A 21,715-nucleotide genomic window follows, 5' to 3' on the forward strand; every position below is an offset into this window, starting at 1 on the left:
TAAGGGAATTTCCCCTCTAAACACTCACATCCCCGAGGGCTCCGCCTTTTCCCCTGTGTTTTTGGTGTAGATCTCTAACTTTGTGGTTGTAACGAGTGGAGTTCCCTTGCTTGAGTGTTTTGTAACCAGGCTCCTCAGATCTAGACGTTGATTTCCCAGATTTGGGCGTTGGGTTTCCAGATCTGAGCGTTGGTTCCTCAGATTTGGCCTTTGGTTTGTTCCTCCTCTGTATTCTTTCTTTTTGGCATTTTGACTTGTTGTTTTTCTTGGTATTCTGCAGATACAGTGTGGAATTGGAGTAGATCTGAAAGGTGAGCGTGCCCCAGCCACGAAGAAGAACTCGGAGTGTTGGATCGTGGAAAGAGAGACGTCCATCCCTGATGCTTGTTTTCCCTTTGGCCTGCTAAGAAGCAGCTTTTGTATTTATTTCTCCCTTGTCCTGCTAAGAAGCAGTTTGCATTTTGAGTTTGCATTTTGAATTTAAAAATTGAGGATTATGGGTATACACCCTACTCCCCCCTCTGGTGACATGTGCAGTGCTCTACACGAACATGTTAGGTAGCATATGTAATGTAAGAAAACAAAAATTGAAATAAACAAACACAACACCAGGGAATTCCCTAGAACCACATATCTGTTTTATTGATATTATGGCCCCGAACCTCGTTAAAACCCCTGTGGGGAAAAAGAGTATCCGGTCTACAAGTGATTACTCCTGCTAAGAAGCAGTTATACATAGAACTTTTTGAGTGTGTTTATATTCCATGGTCTGGGTAGAGCTCTGCCGTCTGAATCCGACAATATGTACGCACCGCCTCCCAAAACCTCTGTGACGATGTATGGCCCTTCCCAATTGGCTTCGAACTTACCCACCGCCTTTAATGCATCAGCTCGCTTGAGAACCAAATCTCCCTTCGACAATTTCCTCACTCTGACCCGTTTGTCATATCCCGCCTTGATGATGCCTTTGTACTTGGCCGCTCTGATACGGGCTTCCTCCCTCTGTGCTTCCACCAAGTCCAGCTCTGCTCGGCGGAGCTCCTCATTGTGCTCAGTGTCATACGTGGTAATCCGGTATGATTCTAGTCGTGCCTCTGCTGGTATCACCGCATTGGATCCATACACCAGCGTGAATGGTGCCTCCCCTGTCGCCATTTTTGGACTGGTTCGATGAGCCCAGAGGACGGTGTCCAGCTCTTCTACCCACTTCCCTCTGCTCTGAGTTAGCCTCTTCTTGATTCCCTCACATATGGTTCTATTAGCCAATTCTACTTGTCCATTTGCCTGTGGATGAGCCACCGAGACAAAACGCTGTGTGATATCCATTCGGTCGCAGAAATCCGCGATCCTTTGCCCCGTGAACTGAGTCCCCGTTATCAGACACGATGATGCGTGGCACTCCGAATCTGCAACAGATATTCCTCCAGATAAAACGTTCCACTGTAACTTCATCGATCTTGTTCACGGCCTCAGCTTCGACCCATTTGGAAAAATAGTCCACTGCCACAATGAGAAAGCATTTCCCTCCAGGTGCTGTAGGTAGCTTCCCGACTATATCAATGCCCCATTTATCGAATGGACAAGCAGCGTACATTACACCCATGGGCTCCCCTGGTATGTTGATTTTCCCGGCATGCCGCTGGCAAGCTTCACACTTGCGGACAAACTCTCTGGCTTCCTGGTTGATGTGAGGCCAATAAAAACCTGCCCGAATTATCTTGCGTACAAGGTCTCGAAATCCGGTATGCCCGCCGCAGCAACCTGCATGAATCTCTTTCAGAGCAAAGTTAGCTTCCTCTGGCGATAAACATTTTAGCAGAGGTTGAGTAAAAGATCTTTTGAAGAGTTGATCATTGATGAGGCAGTAATTTTCATAGCGAGCCCTCTGGTTGGACTCTCTGCTTAGTCGTTCCCCTGTTTTCAGAAAGTGTATAATCGGAGCCCGCCAATCATCTCTGATCTCTACCGAGAATACCTGCGAAGTTTCCATCTCTCTGGTATCACAAAGTAGAATGATCTCGTCGCTCCAAGTTTGCTCTACTGCGCTAGCCATGCGCGCCAGTAGGTCGGCCTTCGTGTTTTCTTCCCGAGAAATCTGTTCGAGCTTGAACTCCATGAATTTTTCTTTCATTTCGCTAATTTTGGTATGGTACGCCTTCATCCTCTGATCCTTGACACTGTAACCTCCCGAGAATTGTTGTGCAACCAACTAGGAGTCTGTCTTTATAATGACACACTCAGCTTTAAGCTCTGACAGGATATGAGCCCCTCTGACCACGGCCTCATACTCCGCCTCATTGTTAGATAACCGACAGGTGAATTTGATGGCGAACTGGTATGTCCCATAACCCGGCGAAGTAATATAAACCCCGATTCCGCACCCCTCTTTTGTCACTGACCCATCCACATAAGCCACCCAGAACTCTGGTATGGGACGACGAGTTGTTTCTTGTATGAAGTCTGCCAATGCCTGCGCCTTGATCGCCGTTCGTGGCTCGTACTCTACATCATATTCCCCTAGTTCCACAGCCCATTTGACCATTCTTCCCGACAAATCCGCGCGCCCCAAAACTTGTTTAAAAGGTAAAGACGTGCGTACCACCACTCGATGTGAAAGGAAATAAGGCCTCAGCTTTCTTGCCGTGATCATGACCGCCAGAGCCGCCTTCTCGATCTCTGTGTAGTTGAGCTCAGGGCCCTGAATAATTCTGCTGACAAAATAGATAGGTCTCTGATGACTTCCTTCCTCTCTGATTAGCACAGAGCTGATTGACTCCTCTCCCATAGCTATGTATAAATACAACGTTTCTCCCGGGACCGGCTTGGTCAGGGTGGGGAGTTTCGCTAGGTATACTTTAAGATCCTCGAATGCCGCGCGGCATTCCTCTGTCCACAAAAACTTGGTTCTCTTCCTCAGTACTTTGAAAAACGGCATGCACAGTTCTGCCGATCTCGATATAAACCTGCTTAGGGCAGTGATACGCCCGTTCAGAGTCTGCACCTCCTTGATTCCTCTAGGCGGTGTCATTTCCAAAATAGCTTTGACTTTGTCGGCGTTGACCTCAATCCCTGCTGGTGTGACTTTATACCCCAAGAATTTCCCTGTTGTGACCCCAAAAGTGCACTTGGCTGGGTTCAACATGAGTCTGTGATCTCTGACTACCGTGAAGATTTCTTCCAGATCCGCCACATGGTCCTCTGCCCTGTTACTCCGTACGAGCATATCGTCTACGTATACTGAGATATTCTTAGCAAGCTGTTCTTTGAAAATTTTCTCCATCATCCGCTGATATGTGGCTCCTGCATTCTTCAGACCGAACGGCATACTCTTCCACCCATATACGCCACAACAGACGGCAAAGGCCGTTTTGGCGATGTCTCCCCTGTTCATCTTTACCTGATGATACCCTTGGTACGCATCCATCATGGATAATAAAGCACATCCTGAAGTGGAGTCCACCAATTGGTCAATCCTCGGCAGAGGATAGTGGTCCTTCGGACAAGCGGCGTTTAAATCTCGGAAGTCCACGCACATCCTCCAGGTGTTTGTTTTCTTGGGTACCATCACTGCGTTTGAGATCCACTCTGGGTATTGCACTTCCACAATATGCCCAGCTTTCAATAGTTCATAGACCTGCTCTCTGATGGCAGTGTCCTTTTCAGCCCCAAAATTCCTTGTCCGCTGCTTTACCGGCTTGACCTTAGGGTCCACGTTGAGGCAATGCTCCGCCAACCCTCTATCGATTCCCTTCAAATCTGCGGTGCTGAAAGCAAACACATCCGCATTTCGCCGGAGACAACCAATGAGCTCCTCTCTGACTTGATCACTCATGGCCGATCCAATCTTAGTCTGGAAACCCTCTTTTCCTGGAAATAACTCTATCATATTGCAAACATCGCTAGTGGACACCAGCGCGGTTTTCTCTGTGGAGTCTCTGTCTTTTAATAAATCCGCCAACTCTTGGCGTTCTTCTGCTGGGGCATGCACCTCGCCCACTTTCCCCCTCTTCCGGGCGTTCGACCCCTCTGTCCATCTTTCCCTTTTCTGCCCCGCTGACTGTGTGAGCATTTGCACGTGGCATGCTTTTGATGTCGTCTGATCGCCACAAACTTCTCCCACTCTTCCACCCTCGATTGGAAACTTCATTTTTAGGTGAAATAAAGAGATAACCGCCTTGAACGCCGTCAAGGCGGGCCGGCCGAGTATGACATTGTACGAGGGTTTGGGCATATCCACCACTAAGAAACGTACCATCCTTGTTTTGTTGCCCGCCACTGTACTGCCAAGGATCAACGACAGCTCTACATACCCTAGGGGCATGACCATCTCTCCTCCAAACCCAAACAGAGGAGCATTTGTCGGCTCAACATGAGCGTTAATTCCCATATTTTGGAGACATTCCTTGTACAAGATGTTTACAGCGCTGCCCGAATCCACGAAAATACGGTGAATAATGCAGCCGGCGATGTCTGCCGTGATGACCAGCGCATCATCATGTGGATACATTAATGTGCGTATATCCTCTGCTCCAAAAGTGATTGCCGGCTCCTCTGCCGCGCTGGTGACTTCCATGACCCTTTTAGGATAATACCCTGCTTTGACTGCTCTGACGACTTGCTTTTTAGCCCTATTTGATGTGGGCATCCCGTTTTCCCCACAAATCATGTGAACTTCCCTCCTATATGGGGGGGAGGAAGATTTTGTCTATCTGCCCCTTCTCTGCGATTATCCTGGTTATCATCGGGCCTGCGATCTCTGTTGTTGTTCCCTTGCTCTCGTCGCTGATCCCGGTTATTTCTTTGATCCCTCTGATCTCGCTGATCTCTCTGATCCCGCTGATCCCTCTGATCAGTCCTCCTCTGACCTTCGTTTCCCCTGTCAATGAAGTGGTCGAGACATCCCTGGCGCACCAATAACTCCAATTGGTGCTTAAGATGTCCACAATATTTCGTGTAATGCCCGAAGGAGTTGTGATATTCACACAACTTATTGTTAGGCCCTTCCTGCGGCGGCCCAGTCCGGTAAGTCCCCGGTGCCCTAAAGAACGGCTGATCCTTTATTAGATGAAAAATTTCTTCTTGTGGTTTAATCAGGGGCGTGTATTCGGTAAACCGTGTTACTTCATTCACTGTGCGCTGTTGATTAGATGGCATTCCTCCCTGGGGTGGGAGTACCCTAGGAGGCAACCCTCTGAATGGGGCCCTATCCTGCTGTCTTTGTCGTTCGGGTGCTTCCTCAGCTTTCTTGACTCTGTGTTTCTCATTTTCCACCTTCCTCGCCATTTTGGCATCCTCCAACTGTAGATACCCCGGCAGCCTTGCCATGATGTCATCAAAATCCCTTGTTGGTCGAATTTGTAATTCGTCAAAAAAGATTCCTGGCCTGAGTCCTCTGACATAGGCGCAGTTTTTAATTTGCGATTCTGCCTCTGGCACCTCCAGAGCAGCAAGATTAAACCTTGCTGTGTACTCCCGAAGCGTTTCTCCTTGCTCCTGCTTAATATCCATCAGCGAAAGGGCTGATTTCCCTACCCTCCGTGAGCTCGCGAACTGACGCAAAAAACGAGTCTGTAATTCTTCGAAAGAGTGAATGGAATTTGGGGGCAGCGTCCCAAACCATAACTGGGCTGGTCCAGTAAGGGTAGTGGAGAAGATCCGGCACTTGATGCCCTCCGTGTACATGTGCAACGTAACCAACCCTTCAAACCGATTGAGGTGTACCTCCGGATCGGTAGTGCCATCGTAATCCAGTGAGATGGGCTTGTAGCTTCTAGGTAAGGCATCTGCCAAAATATCGTCCGAGAAAGGACTGCGGTTGTGGATCGGGTGGAACCTCGATGTCTTAGCTCTCTTGTCCCCCTTATGCCTCCCCTGTTCCCTTCTGTCCCTGGGTACTTCATGAGCGTGGCGCTTGTGGACTCTATATTCATGTCTACCAGAGGAATACTCCGGCTCTCTTTCCTCTGATCTCTCTGTGTAGCGCGATTTTTCCGATCGATGGGACTTCTCCATCCGGTGCGATTTTCCTGACCTTTGTTCCCTGTCCTCCCTTCGGGATTTCTCCCTCAGTGATTCCTCCAGATCCTGGAGTTGATGTTTCAGCTGAGACACTTGGTTTTTTAGCCGAGCTTTCTCCCTCGGTCTCTCTTCTTCGAACACCAAGGAGACGGACTGACTATCAGACTCGTCAACCCTCTCCTTTCTCACAACACTGTTGAGTCTGACCCGACTCCCCTCTGGTCTTCTTTCCACTTCCCTGTCAGCCGGGTCCCCTTGCACTTCCAGAGGCATCGCAGCTTGTTTGTTGATTGCTAAAGTGTTTACCTCCTGAGCAGCGGGAGGTGGGGCCTCAACGCCCTGCAGAGTAGCCGTTCCCCCCAGTGGAGCTACAGTGGGAACAGCGGACAACATGGGAGTTCCTAGTGCCTGACGCACAGCGGAGTAGTGAAGCAGCGCCATCATCTGTTCCATCGATCCAAACGTGATTTGTCCCGCTCCAGACGCGGGAGTTAAGCATGGCATGTCAGATCCTGGAGTCACCAGAGCAGATCTCTGGAGGCTTGCATTCAACCCAGTCAACGGAGTGGCGGGGATAGCCTGAAACCCTGGTGGGGCAGTGAAGGTAGCATTGCCCTGGAGGCCCGGGAACAATGAAGGTGGCATCTCAGTGGTGAGAGCAGCGGAGTCGAACTCCCTTTCTAGGTTGCGGTGTGCATCTGATGATCCCATGGTACCTAGTCGAGAAGGCTGGAAAGAGTAAAAAGAGTTGATCGAGAACCTTGCTCAAGAGAGAAAACAACTGTAGTATTCGAAAATATGAGATAGCGTAAGAAATAATACACGAGCTCGGACCCTATTTATAGATTTACAAGCGGAGGGGTAAAATAGTAAAAACATCTTCGGTGCATGCGTCCTGCGTGGTGGAAGGGTACGTTGGTAATTTCGATAATACGCGGGAGACCTTCCCGCGCGTTTATTGGCTCCTCTGATGGAAATGTCTTCTCTGGCGAAGGCGTCTTCTCTGGTGATATTGACATCTCTGGCATGAGGGACTCCTCTGGTAAACACGTCTTCTCTGGCAAGGGCGTCTCCTCTGGCGGTAGTGACTTCTCTGATGGAGTTGACTTTTCTGATGACGATGACCTCCCTGACGATGGTGACTTTTCCGGCGCGGATGATTTCTCTGGAGGAGAGGGCTCCTCTGTCAAGCATGACTTCTCTGGTGCGGATGACTCCTCTGGCTAGAGTCATTCCTCTGATGGATGAAACCCTTCTGGTATAAATGGTTCTTCTGACCCATACGGCTCCTCTGATGAGAGTGGTTCCTCTGATTTGTACTCTCTCCCTACTCTGCATATATTGCTCCTCACCAATTTATAAAGAAAAACTCAACTATTTAATACATCAACTTTAATGGGCCTCTTTTAATGCACATTCATATTTAATACTTATAAAAAATTCAATCATTTAACACATCAACTTTAATGAATCCTTTTTTCTACTTATTCATACTTAATATTTATAAACACTCAATCATTTAACAAATTAGAACCCTTTTCTACCTATTCACACTTATCCCTTCAAAATAGAGGAGAATCAAAAGAAAGGGAATCACTTATTAGTGATTCATTTTCATTGTTAAACTAAATGCTCAATAAAAATAATAATTATTGTTGCCATTCATCTCATTTATTTGATTTTCATTCTCTTTTCATTCTTCTACTTGAACCAAACCAGCCCTTAATGTTTAAAAAAAACCCAACTTTAATGAATCTCTTTCTCAACTTTATATACATCTCTCAATTGTTTATTAAAATCTGTACCTCTCAAATCTTTATATACATCTCTCAATTGTTTATTAAAATCTGTACCTCTCAAATCGCATTATAATTTTTGGAAACAAAGAGAATTTTAAATTAGAAAGTTGAAGAATAATAAAGTGAAACAGTATAAAAACTTTATGGTTAAAATGACATTTCCTTCGGTCCCATTTTTTAGTTTGTCCTATTTATAATGACACTTTCTAAAAGTATAATGTTATCCCTACCCCTTTACAGTCTTAACACTTCATCCTTAATCTCTGTGTCTAGAAAAATTGTGCAATTATTTACTATTGAATTGCAGAATATTCGTAGGAGAGTTTCACAAAGAAAAATATTTGGGACTTGAGTTTTCTTAGGTTAGCTTGATCAACATTTTTGAGGTGATGCATCCTTCTGTAGAGGCTCTGAAATTTTATCTGCATTTTCTTGAAGCCTTCGTTTCAAAATCGGCCTTTTGAAAAACTTCAGCTTCAACGGCCATCTTTTAGGCTTGAGCTGCCCCAACAGCTTCATTTGTTCCCTCTGCAACCTCCTGTTCGTGTACCTCGCTCCGCCTCGCCATCCCAAACCAAACCTGACATAACATCACACCAAAACTGATGAATGCGAAAATCTAAAAGATATGTTCTCTTTAGTTGTAAATTTATCACGAGAAAAGAAGGGATAAAAAAAAATTATCCCTTTAAGTCCGTCTTTTATTCCCCTTCATTTTCTACCAAAAGAAAGTTTCAACCTTTCTCATATCACACCAAAAATGGAGGGTGATATTATCTTTTTCTTGGAGTAAAAAAAGAATGGGAAATAGTGAAATTCTCTTTTGTAGAAAATGAGGAAAAGAAAAGGAGGGATTTAAAGGGAGAAATTTTATTTATCCCTCATTGATGAATGACTCGAATCTAAGAGCTTTGGTTTAAGACATTAATCACTCTACCACTAAGCTAACATACACACATATGAGAAGAGCAATTCTAGCATGGATGCATTGTTCTGTTCATCGCGTTTCAAGATTTTCAGGCAGCTCATGTTCCTAAAAGGCCATTGCCAGAGTAAAGGCAGAGAACGAAGAAGAAAATAAACAATACACTCCTTTAATGAGGCGAGGTAAAAAACGCCAAACTTAATAATTCAATAACGACGATCCCTAATAACAGAAAGGAGAATATAAATAAAGACTCAAACAAAACCTTAATCCCACTAAGAAATCCCTCCAAGACCTTGCTCTATCAACCATCTGCTATGGTTCTTGCTTCATCACTTCTAAATTGTTGCACAAAAAACACAACCTTTACAATTTATGCAATTTACTACAAAAATCCAATTCCCAGTCGGGCCTAAAGCAACGTGGCATAGGCTTTGTCAACTGATTAGAGGCAAAACTTGAGGGAAATAAGGTATTATGATCGATACTAATTTTATGCCTCGTCAGTTTGGCTGGATCAATGTTGTAAATTGCACGAATTATAAAGGTCATGTTAATAGATGCAATTAACCCTCTGTGTTGCTAGCTATTTTGATAAGGAATGTGCTCAAAGAAAACTGTGGAGAATAAGAATCTATCGATCTTCTTCACGTCTCAAATAAAGATTGAAAATTAAAGCTAACATAAATAAAAATCTGTGTTCACTGACCCTATAATCAAACCGGTTCCAGCAGTTGCAAGACAAGCTGGCAAACTAACAGTTCCCGAGACTAGTCGTCTCAACTCAGGATCTTCCATCTGATAATTGTTTTTCATCTGCCAAAACAAAAACCGTAATCTCATAATATCACTAGGAATAGTAAATTTGAGTACGAGAAAGCAAAAATGAAGCTGAAATGGCCTAATGTATCCAGACACACAAACAGACCAAAAACAAACGACATAACAATGATTAAAACATCATGGAAAATGGGAATGTGATCTAATATGGAGCAATGAGAATAAGTCTTTGGCTTAGTAACTTCAAGAATCCACAGCTACGAGCTTCGGAGTCGAGCTCTTCTCTAAATCCAACGTAAATATTATGATTCTTAAGATGATTTTCAATTACACAAGATGAGAATAAATCTTTGGCTTAGTGAGAATCCACAGCTACGAGCTCTTCTCTAAATCCAACGTAAATCTTAAGATTCTTAAGACGATTTTCAATTACGCAAGGTAAGAACATAGTACATAGATTATTGATACAACAAAATTATTAGGAAAATAAGGAAGAGAGACGTCCGTCATCATCCTTCACAACGATACAGATTAACTCTAAATTCTCTTATCCCTAAACTCTCATCCAAAGCATAAAAAGCTTCAAATACTCGAAACATAATATCATGTACTAAACATATGCAAATAAAAGGTGGACTAAAACAAAGGTAAACATGCTTACAGCTTTCTCAATTGATTCAAGCTTCTGCTCGACTCTCGACTGATGCAATTGGCGTAAAGAATAACCTGCATCAACATCCTCATCAATGCAGCACAAATCCAACCAATATGTCATCACAGTTCAAGCCTCCCCCAGCTAATCTACCTCCGTATAAGCTACATCCGAGTACCGTTAAAAGCAGCATTTGCATTTCCTATAAAACATTTCACCGCCTTGTAATAATGTCTAAAAATTTCCTATAAATAGGTCTTCACTCATTTTTGTGTGGTATTATAGCACCAAAGCATTCAGCTTCAACCATCCACACCATCAATGGACTCATAAAACATAGAAAGAGGCCAAGACTCATAAGGCAAGACTACCCGAGATTAACTTGACACAACACAGTCAGTTACTTGAGATTAAAGATTACCCGAGATTAATCTTGTCATAAGGGAGGCCAAGATTCGTAAGTCAAGACTAATCCTACGTGGGACTATCTCGAGACTAATTACCGGCCGAGTTCACCCAACCGAACAACATATCATGAGACTGATCTTGTCTAATCCACAAAAACTTCAAGAAACTCAAACTACATAATCGTCATCTTCAAATTTTCTAACCACCCCACATACCATAACTCAAATCACATACTTATATCTTTCCCATATATATATATATATATATATATATATATATATATATATATATATATATATATATAGAGAGAGAGAGAGAGAGGAAGAAGCATACCAGCCCAAGCTGTAACAACTGATGCAATGGAAGTGGAGACGGTAAACACCACCTTATGCCTCTCAAATAAATCCTGAAACAGCAAAACAAAACAAACCCCCAAAATCGAACATCAACAGAAAAAACCCTAATAAAACAATCCAACAATTTTCACTCCATACATAAAAAGCTAAATCTTTATCAGCAAATACACAAAAAAAAAAAAAAAAAATCTTTGCATTCACCTTTATGGAAGAATAAGTGTCCTGAGCAGCAGAGAAAGAATTCATAGCTTTTCTTCTCAGCTGCGATGCTGCAATAGACTTCATAATCGAGGAGCCCGACGCCCTCAATCGCGGTATACTTCTATACATTCCTCCTCTCATTCTAAAAACTTCCTTTCCCTCTCGATTATTTTGAACGATGAATTTCTAGGTTTCAATTTCGACTCGATTTTCAAAACGAAAGGGTTTTCATAAGAATTTGTGATGGCGAAGGGCAGTGAATTAAGGTGCCAAAATTCGCATGAAATTCAGATTCTTGCTGAAGAGGTCACACACTCGAAACGCCAGAAAATTCGAACGCAGGTTAGTGATTATTTTTGTGCAAATCACATTTTCACCCCTTATTTTTGAGAATATATCATTTGGCCTCCTAGTCTTAGCATTTTGTAAAAATATAAATACCTTTGAGATTTAATTATTTACCCTTAAATATATTTATTTTTAAATGTTAAAGGCCAACTACACACATCAATAAATATTATAGTAAGGTAGATAAATATATTTATGTGAAAGCGAGAGGATGTATAAAATTAATTTTAAAACTAAAATCGAATTTTGCTGAAGGCGAGAGGCCCTTAAATAATTATTTTTTAAAAAAATATATGAAATACTTATGTATAAAGTAAAATTTATAAGGTGTTTAAATAATTTTTTCCTCGTAAATATACAAAACATTAGGTGATTTTTTGGTTAAAAATAAATATTTATATTTAATCTAAAATATTTATATGCTATGCTTCAGTAGACATAGTTAGTACATATTAAAATTTGTGGACAAGGAGTTACAAGTTTATATCATAATAAATAAATAAGCGTTATGACGATGAATTGCAGTCTATTGGTAAGACGTTTCTCCTCTAATCAATAGGTCAATGGTCCGAGTCATTTAGAAGATTCGAGTGTGAGTATATTTTTTCTTTTATTAGGTGTAACAAATTTTAAAAAAATAAAAATGAATATTGAAATATATTTTGCAGATACTCTATCCGTCTTAATAATAACATCCCCAAAAAATAGAGCATCCAAATTTAAAAAGTACAAATAAAGTAAGATACTATAAATAAAGTAAATGAGCAGAGAAATAAAGACAATAATGAAAAAGAGAGAAATGTAATAACTGATGAGGAAAGAGATCGTGAGAATAGATAAAATAAATCTTTTTTTTAGATTGAACCGTTATAAATGAGACAACTAGAAAAGAAATTGAGAACGTTAGTATTTGGATCGACGGAGTATTAAACATGAATTAAAAGTTACTCCCTCCGTCCCACTTCAAATGTCCCACTTTCCATAATGGGGTGTCCCACTCCAAATGTCTCATACCTTTTTTGGCAATACACTCTCTCTCTATACTTAATATTTAAACAATTTCCACCAACCCACTTTATCTACTTTATACCCACTTTATCTACTTTATACTATAATCTCCGTGCCCAAAAGTAAGGGGACATTTGGAGTGGGACGGAGGGAGTAAAACATTAGTCCCCCTCATCCCACCTCCATAGTCAACTTCACTTTTTCACACATATAAAAAAAATGCAATAAATAGTGCTTGGAAAATTCAAATAGTACTTGGAAAATATAAAATATATGTAATTATTCAATTTTGCCCTTACTTATTCTATGTTTGACTATATTTAAATAAGGTTACTTTGATATAAAAAAAATTAATGTTAATTTAATTTAGAAAATGGACTATATTGTGGGACATCTAAAAAAGGAATAGGAGACTATAAAGGTGGGACAAAGTAACTATTAAGACTCCAAACTTAGAAATGACATTTAATAGGGTTAATTGCCGGAAAAACCATATACTTTTTCGATTTTTGGTTATTTCCCATGACCAAAAAAGTCTGAACAGAAATCCATGAATTGAAAACTTAATTGTAATTTTCCCCCGCGTCCATTTTCCGGCGATATCCGATGGAGCTCCGATCCAACGTGACATAATTCATTCCATATGTCAAAATAAATAGATGACTAGGCAGCCACATCGCCTGATGACTAGGTAGCCACATCGCCGCCGCCTGAAACCCAAATTTCTGAAAGAGGCGAAGGCGGCGGGTAGAGGTTGGAGGCGAGGTTGGAGGCAAACTGCGGCGGGCAGAGGTTGGAGGCAAACTGGAAGAGGAAAGGGGAGGGCGAAGGCGGCGAGGCGAGAGGGCAGAGGTTGGAGGCGAGACGAGGGCGGCGGAAGTGGGAGCCGGGATCTGAATCAGTTACCCAAATTTCTGAAAGAGGCACCGCAGATCTGGTTCTGTCTCCCTCCCCCTGCTTTGTCAAGCAATGAGCCCTAATTAATGAGAATAGAGACGAGCGAACTGGAAGAGGAAAGGGGAGGGCAGAGGCGATGTGTGGAAGCGGCGAGGCGAGAGGGCGGAGGTTGGAGGCGAGATGAGGGCGGCGGAGGTGGGAGCTGGGATCTAAATCAGTTCTCTCAAAACTAATTGTCGTGCCAACTGCCAATCGCCGCCGGCGTCGGGGACTCGGGGTGGAGTCACGAGGCTCGGGCAAGGCGACCGTTGACTGGTTTGCTGGCGCCGGAGGTCGAGGTGACGGGACTCAAAAAAGCTTCACTATCGCCGCAAAACTCCAATTCCCGGCGATGACACGCTGGAAATCCGATTGCCACCTCGGATTCAATTTGGGGAAAAAATGGACGCGGGGGAAAATTACAATTAAGTTTTCAATTCATGGATTTCTGTTCATACTTTTTTTGTCATGGGAAATAACCAAAAATCGAAAAAGTATATGGTTTTTCCGGCAATTAACCCCATTTAATATTGACCAATAACAAAATGAAATGATCAAGATGACGTGTAACGCTGCCATTGGCCAGAGCTACGTAGCACCAGAAGCAGCAGGTTTTTTGTACTCCGCGAAAAAACGAAATCTTTCCCACTTTGAAAGAAGAAAACATCCCAAAAAATGGAGATATCGCCGTTGATCGCACTTCTCCTTCTCTCAATACTCGGAAATCGTGGTGTTTATGCACTGTACGGACCTTCCTCCCCCGTTGTTCAGCTAAACCCTAACAATTTCAAGTCCAAGGTAGGCAAATTTGCTTCCATTTCTCCGTTTCCGAGATTTTTCCTTCTGTTTTTAGGTGTAATGTTATTGAAGACTGTTTTAGCTCATTTCCCTTGTTTGTTTTTTATGAAAGTGATTCAATCAGATTAAACTCTTTATGCGTCGGTTTTGTTGATCTAGCTGAAGTTCAGATGTTGTTATTGCTATGCGGTAGATATGTTTGGCATGGATTCGAAGCGAGTGGTTATTTAAATCATAATGCTGCTTTTTTAGCCTTCGTTTCATGGTTTGAGTGTGCGCACACGCGTTTTGGTGGTGGGTGATTGGGTGTAGTGGATGAAGTTTTCAATTACCTTGGTTTTTGTAATTCCGTAGCTGGCTGAGAGAATAGATCAAATTTAAGCTTGAATGGTCTCTCTTTTCATACGGAGTCTTAATCAGTGGCCTGGTATTTCTGAAGTTTTGTTTATTTGTGAAACGCAGGTACTCAATTCGAATGGTATAGTTTTAGTTGAGTTTTTCGCGCCATGGTGTGGTCATTGTAAAGCTCTGACACCAGCGTGGGAGAAGGCGGCTACTGTCTTGAAAGGTGTAGCAACCGTTGCAGCTTTAGATGCCGATGCTCACCAGGCACTAGCTCAGGTAATTTCAATTTGGTGGTATTCCATATCCCATTTGTTTAATTGATAGAGCTCGATGTCATGAAGAACTTCCACTGGGGTGTTGCTACTTCATTACTTTCTATAGCATTAGTGCTTATTCCATAAGATGTTGCGTTCTTAGTTGCTGGTAATCTATTGATTGTCACTTTATGGACTAGGAGCATGTATAGATGTTCCCTTGGAAATATTGTGTGGCCTTTTGACATTAGATCTGAAGCTAACACAAGTTTAGTCCACTCTTTAACTATCTGTCTCCGACTTGTTACACCTCTGGATATAGAAGTGAATGAATTTTGATATTTGATCATAATGTTTATTCAATCTTTCCTTGTAAAAACTTTCCCATGAAAAGCATTCAACTAGTGTAAAATTCCAATATGTGCTTTATTATTGCTAACATAAACAAGTCTTTCTTTGTCCATTTTTGAAAAGATTTTGGTCCTTGTGTTTTGTAGGAATATGGGATTAAAGGATTTCCTACCATCAAAGTCTTTGCACCAGGAAAACCCCCTGCAGATTATCAAGGAGCTAGAGATGCCAAGCCTATTGTCGAATTTGCATTGCAACAGGTGAATTTTGTTTCTTCTAAGCTTTAAATTTAATACTTGCTTCTCCTTTTCCCTTTCGTGTATTCTAATGGTTGTTTGTGACTGTGTGGATTGCCTTTATCTTTGATTATCACCATCTGCTTTCTTGACAGGCAATCAAGTTTTAAGGATCATCTGAAATGGATCTTAGGTCTTTAATGAAAAAATTACAGTCAGATCTTTCTGCACTGAGAATTGTCTATCATCCTTCTGATGAAACGTCATTTTGTATAGTTGCGCATATTACTTTGTTTGGATTTTCATTTAATCAATGTAACAAGTCAAGTTGCATAAGTTTCTTAGTCAGGACTCAGGCGCTTTGCACTATCTCCGCTTTGTCACTGAGTCATTATTGTTGAGCAGGGATAACTAGATTTTTTTTTCTTTCATTTTTATAAGGTCAAAGCACTCCTGAAAGAGCGTCTGGATGGGAAATCAGGAGGAGGATCAAGTCAGAAATCAGAACCAAGTGCATCAGTGGAACTGAACTCACGCAATTTTGATGAATTGGTACTCAAAAGCAAGGAACTATGGGTTGTGGAGTTCTTTGCTCCTTGGTGAGTTGTGCGCTTGATAGGTCTTTTTTGGGTTAATCCCACAGGTTAAACCTGTGACTTTGGGCGAATGTTAACCTGCATTTCTATTTGATAGTCTAACGAAGTAGTGAATAAGTGGTTAGGTTGGGAGACAAAGTTTTGTTTTTTCTTTGGCAGGGTGGGGGGTTGTTGAGGTTAGGATGAGAATGGTAGCCATAGACGGGAAATGAGATTGGTCAGGAATATTGATTGGTGGAGTATATTCTGAAGAAAAGTAACTTGAGGTCTGTGGACTATTACCCATGGGACAGGTTGTCACAAGAAGTGGAAGCTGGGTTTGGGCAATCTTGAGGTCGATAAGGATGTTTAAGGCTGTGCTGGTTCACCATCAGAGCAGGCTTTGAGATTATCTGATTTGGTAAAATATAGTTTGGGTCATAGTGCAGCCATGGTGGTGTCTGTGCTTGCGGATGATAAAGGATGGTGGAAGTATAGATCACTGCAAGTGACTTGCAGCCAAAAGTTGAAAGTGATGTTACTTATTCCATTGGGGTCAAATTTAGTTTGACTGGGAAAAGGGATTTCACGATCAGTAGAAAATCAAAGTTGGTCAACTAATTAATTAAATTGAAATCTCTGGGGATAGCTTCTTCTGATATAATATATCTTGATTTTTTAGTTAGCTATTATGAAATTTTGTTTTTCAAAGACTTGATTGTCATCCAATTTGCTGTTGTGAAGGTGTGGTCACTGCAAGAAGCTTGCACCTGAGTGGAAAAAGGCAGCTAACAGTCTCAAGGGTCAAGTGAAGTTAGGTCACGTTGACTGTGATGCAGATAAGGTAAGCCACATGCCATTAAGCACTGGTCACATCGGTTCTCTCAATGTTTTATTCTACAGACCGAGCATAAGTTCAGTGCTATACTTCACTTTTTTGTCCCCATTCAGTATAACCATTTCTTCAAATATTCACAACGCCTAGTTTTTGCAATGTTCTGCATGTGTGAATCAGGCCTAGATTCATATTGTATGCGTTAGTGATCAGTATCACTTTTCAGACTGTACAAGGAAGTGCTGAAAATGTGAGAAGTATATGCTGTATAGAGCGATGTATATGTATATGTATATGTATATGTATATGTATATGTATATGTATATGTATATGTATATGTATATGTATATGCGTGTGTGTGTGTGTGTGTGTAGGAGAAACATATATTCCTGTAATTTTCATGAGTAGATATCTTGCTTGGTAACCTGTTGATATAAGTGTTGTAGCTCAATCCTTTCGTCTTGCCATTGAGGTCTTTTCCCATTTCTAACCAATAAGAGTTGCCAGTCTTTGATGAGCAGGTATAACGTGCAAGGTTTTCCCACTATCATGGTGTTTGGTGCCGACAAAGACAGTCCCTTCCCATACGAAGGTGCAAGAACTGCATCGGCAATTGAATCGTTCGCTCTGCAGCAGCTGGAAGCGAATGCTGCCCCTCCTGAAGTGACTGAATTGACTAGCCCAGTATGCTCCATCATCCCTTCCTGTCTCCCTCCTCCCCTAACTCCCTATCTCTCACTTCCCTACGACAATCTATTCAACTCGTGATCTCTGAATCTGTAATGCTGCTGTATTCCAATAGGATGTTGTGGAAGAGAAGTGTGGCTCAGCCGCCATCTGCTTCGTAGCCTTCCTCCCCGACATACTGGACTCCAAGGCGGAAGGTAGAAACAAATACATCGAGCTGCTGCTATCGGTTGCAGAGAAGTTCAGAAAGAGCCCTTACAGGCAAGAACAAAAGCTCCTTAAAATCACATATTTTCATTCTTGAAATAGCCCTTCTTTTTCACATGATTGATTCTCGAGTTCCATAAATGCCACAGTTTCCTCTGGGCTGCTGCGGGGAAGCAGCCGGATCTCGAGCAGCACGTCGGAGTCGGAGGCTACGGGTATCCAGCACTGGTGGCCCTCAACTTGAAGAAGAAAGCTTACGCCCCACTTAAGAGCGCCTTCGAGCGCGACCAGATATCGTGAGACTCTTCACTCTGTTTCTCTTTTCTTCTCGCTTTCATTCGATCCCTCACTGCAAACAATGTGAAAACCCCGTTTGTCTTTTCAGAGAGTTTGTGAAAGAAGCCGGGCGTGGCGGGAAGGGCACTCTGCCGTTGGCCGTTAACCCTGAGATCGTGAAGACCGAGCCGTGGGATGGGAAAGACGGTGAAATAATCGAAGAAGACGAGTTCTCCCTCGATGAACTCATGGGAGATGACACTGCCAGTGCTAGCAAAGATGAGCTCTAGTTCATTTCTTTCTAGAGAAACAAGAATTCTTGCTTGATTGACAAAACAGTTTTGATGTAACAGAGTAGTAGCGTTATTGTTTGGTGTAGACGATCTCGTGACTACGTCATTTGTTGAAATTGAAAGGGTTAATCGTGTTTTATGTCCTTATGTTTTAGCGTTTTCTCGAAAATGTTTCAAACTCACGTTGCTATTAAAAACCCCAAAAATAATGATATTTTCTTAAGATTTTTAAGTGGATTTTTTTTAAGGATGATAAAATGAGGTCGTTTCATTTAAGATTCCAGGAAGTGATTTATCATTCCATCCCCGAATTTGGTATAGCGAGATAGTATTTTTTTTTAGAAAACGTTGAAAGTTGAAGGTTCGGATTTTTGAATGATATTTTTTATAACTTGTTGAAAATTGAGGATATAAAATATAACTAAATCAAATTAAAATTACTTAATTAGTAGCTTTGCGATTAGCTAAAAGAGAAGAAGAAAAAAAAAATTGGGTAAGTATGATTCGGTTTCGATGCGACGGTATCATATCTCAGCCAAATCTTTTAAGTAAAATACAGAAGTATAACAAACTAGCAAATTAAGTCCAAAAAAAAAAAAAAAACAAACCTAACAAAATTTGTACTTGTCTTCACTCAGAGCATGATAACACACATTCATATTCATATATATATATATATATAGAGAAGGATCATATGAACTTGTACAATGCAGTCTTCATAACATGATCCGCTACCATTTTATTTGTGTGCTCTGACGGGTGGAACGCATCCCAAAATACGTATTTATTCGCATCCGTGCACGTGAGGGGGCTACGCTGGCAGGCGTAGCCCATCTCAAACATCCCTGTGGCACAACACGCCCTCTGAGACTCTTCAAACCCTGTACAAAGACCGGCGCCATCATGTGGGCCCCACCAGCATGAGAAAATTATAAAGGATGGAAAACATATATTTTTTATATTTTTATTTTCCACTATTTTCACATCGTTCTGTGGGATGAATGATTTTTTACCGAGCATGATGATTTTTTTTTTTTTTTTCATGCAGATCCCATTCCCTCATTTTCACTCTAATTTAAGATAATATTATCACGTGAGTAATATTTTTTTTCCATGTTTCCCACCTTAAAGAATACTCCCTCCGTCTTACCTTTATGGAAGTATTAAATAATTAAAGCGGAGTAAGGGTCCCTCTTTTCATGGAGTTGTATGTAGTAATTCTATTAAAAATAGAAACGGACATGAAATTGGGAAACATACTAAAATGACAAAATGTGCATGAAATTGGGAGACAGAGAGAATATGAGATAAGAAAAGGTGGGAACTACTAAGTTTCCCATCTTTCCTTATGCCTCTTTTCCTTACGATAAATTTGCAGCCAACGAGAATTAACGCAACCATAAATATAATAAGCAAGAACAAATAAGAACTTACCATAAGAGGATGGCTTTTGGATTAGTTGTAGTAGAACAAAGTAGGGGTTGGAGAAGACCAATTTGAGCCCAGGTATTTCCTTATTTAGCTCTCTTGTTAAATCATACAATTTCTGATTGAAGCTCATGGCCACTATGTTATAAGTCTCCATGCATTCATTCCCATTTTGTAGGTTTTGGGCCCTCTCCAAGGGCATGCAGCCCATCGGGGGAAGGCCCCCGAGGCTGATTTTGCGGGCCCCGAGGCCGTGCAGGTTAACAATGAAGTTTCTGGCGAGTCCGACGAGGTATTGTTGATACCCGTCCACCGTATACTGTGTTCGTCTTTGCGAATTAAACGCATAATAATTTTCCAAAAAATCATTTGTTCCTATACTTATAATGTATAGTGAATTGGAGATGGTATAAATGGTCTTCCCATCACCAAGATAGGCTCTTAGTCTCTTTTGGTATTCTTTGTAGTATTCCAATTCCTTCCACATAGGAATAACTCCCTGAAAAATTCAAGAGAATTAAACAGCTTATTAGTTTCTCATTTTATATTTCTCTCATATTTTTTATTTCTTTTTTGTGTTAAGAATTAAATGACAGTTTGTTTGGTATGGTACGAGAGGAATTAATTGGTTGTGTGACAAATTGACAATATGTATACAAAAATTGCAGAAAAAATCCTTAATTAATTCTAAGAATCCACGGAGGCGATTCAATCATTCACATAAATCAAATTAAACTTTTTTCTAGAATGGAGGGTTTTTAAAATGAAAAACATAAATTAAGGATATCTTTTAGACTACATGACTTTAAATTGCAGACACAAATTATGATTAACCCTTATAAAATAGACCATTTGAATTTTATCACACCTAAAAGTATCGATTGAATGTAAGCTTAATTACATATATTACAAATATATATATTTATATAAGTTTTTTCTTAGCATATGCATCCATGTAACTATATACTATAATCTATATGCTAGTAAATTAAATAAATAGTTAATTAGCCACTTACTAGCACATCAGAAGTTGCATTATCATATCCAGTCCCTGCAGAAGCAAATGTGACTCCCACTGCAAAATCCGAAATGTTATACGCCGGATCTAAGTAAGCCGGCACCGTCGGCCGGAGCCCGAACGCCTCCGATATGAAGTCGGTGGCGATCCGGCCGTTTGAAAACCTTCCGGTGGCCTTTCCACCGGAAAAGTCACGGCCGTAGGGCAGGAAATTGCTCCGGGCGATCGTCGGAATCTGGTTGTTGTTCCCGGCGTCGACCGACGAGTCGCCGAAGACGACGATGGCCGGAACTTTGGCCATCGCCGGGACTTTGGCCGTCGCCGTGGCGGCGAGCAGGAGGAAAAGGTGCGGCCATGCATATGAGATTTTCATGGTGGTATGAATATTGTAGTAATGAATTAATTTAGCTAAGATTATTGATGTAATATTTATATTGAGTTGGTGATGGATAGTAGTATAGTGTATAGTTGAGCTACATTTGTAGATCATTTAATTTCGAGTTGGTAATTAGATTGTGGTCATGATTTGAAGGGTTGGTTATGCATGCATATTTTCAAACGCTAGTTATTTGGAATGCAATAAATAATGAGAATATGCACTCGTATAGTCATGTTGAGTAATGAAATTTAATTTTTGGTCATTCATTTGAAATATATATAGTCATTTTTTACAATTTTGGTCCAAAATACCCTCGACTCCACAGATCCTACGCTACCAAGCCCAACCCGTACACTTGATTCTCCCTATGTCTCTCCCCCTTTCTCTTGGCACAAATGTGCATAATTGTGTCAAGTGTACCTAATGAATGACACAATTAAGACGAATTTACTCATTTGTACCAATTGTACCATCATAACCCGCGCGCCCCAACCCGAAACCGAAGCCCAATCTACGTGCAAACCCGAACACGCTCTGCCCTAATTAAAGGTAAAACAGTCCTAAAACGTAAAAAATTGTCAAAATTTATAGTATTTTTTTAA

At 41.4% G+C, this 21,715-nt stretch overlaps 3 protein-coding genes across 3 annotated transcripts; 1 reads left to right on the forward strand and 2 right to left on the reverse strand.

Annotated features, from left to right (window-relative positions):
• Nucleotides 1-7,957: 7,957 nt before the first annotated feature.
• LOC131012698 (uncharacterized) lies at nt 7,958-11,538 on the reverse strand. The gene is made up of 5 exons (XM_057940688.1): nt 11,140-11,538; nt 10,916-10,988; nt 10,184-10,248; nt 9,452-9,558; nt 7,958-8,397 (listed from the first exon to the last, which is right to left on the reverse strand). Exons 1-5 carry the CDS (start codon nt 11,278-11,280, stop codon nt 8,190-8,192), a joined length of 594 nt encoding a protein of 197 aa, XP_057796671.1. The 5' UTR covers nt 11,281-11,538; the 3' UTR covers nt 7,958-8,189.
• A 2,462-nt stretch (nt 11,539-14,000) lies between these two features.
• On the forward strand, nt 14,001-18,435 carry LOC131012699 (protein disulfide isomerase-like 2-3). Its single transcript, XM_057940689.1, has 9 exons — nt 14,001-14,229; nt 14,692-14,850; nt 15,326-15,439; nt 15,857-16,014; nt 16,735-16,834; nt 17,333-17,509; nt 17,628-17,773; nt 17,869-18,015; nt 18,105-18,435. The coding sequence occupies exons 1-9, from the start codon at nt 14,107-14,109 to the stop codon at nt 18,283-18,285; spliced, it is 1,305 nt and encodes a 434-aa protein (XP_057796672.1). The 5' UTR covers nt 14,001-14,106; the 3' UTR covers nt 18,286-18,435.
• A 377-nt stretch (nt 18,436-18,812) lies between these two features.
• On the reverse strand, nt 18,813-21,140 carry LOC131012700 (GDSL esterase/lipase At2g04570-like). The gene is made up of 3 exons (XM_057940691.1): nt 20,733-21,140; nt 19,723-20,215; nt 18,813-19,169 (listed from the first exon to the last, which is right to left on the reverse strand). Exons 1-3 carry the CDS (start codon nt 21,105-21,107, stop codon nt 18,979-18,981), a joined length of 1,059 nt encoding a protein of 352 aa, XP_057796674.1. The 5' UTR covers nt 21,108-21,140; the 3' UTR covers nt 18,813-18,978.
• Between the last annotated feature and the right edge of the window lie 575 nt (nt 21,141-21,715).

This window comes from Salvia miltiorrhiza, chromosome 2 (genome assembly GCF_028751815.1).
Source record: "Salvia miltiorrhiza cultivar Shanhuang (shh) chromosome 2, IMPLAD_Smil_shh, whole genome shotgun sequence".
Classification (NCBI taxonomy): Eukaryota; Viridiplantae; Streptophyta; class Magnoliopsida; order Lamiales; family Lamiaceae; genus Salvia; species Salvia miltiorrhiza.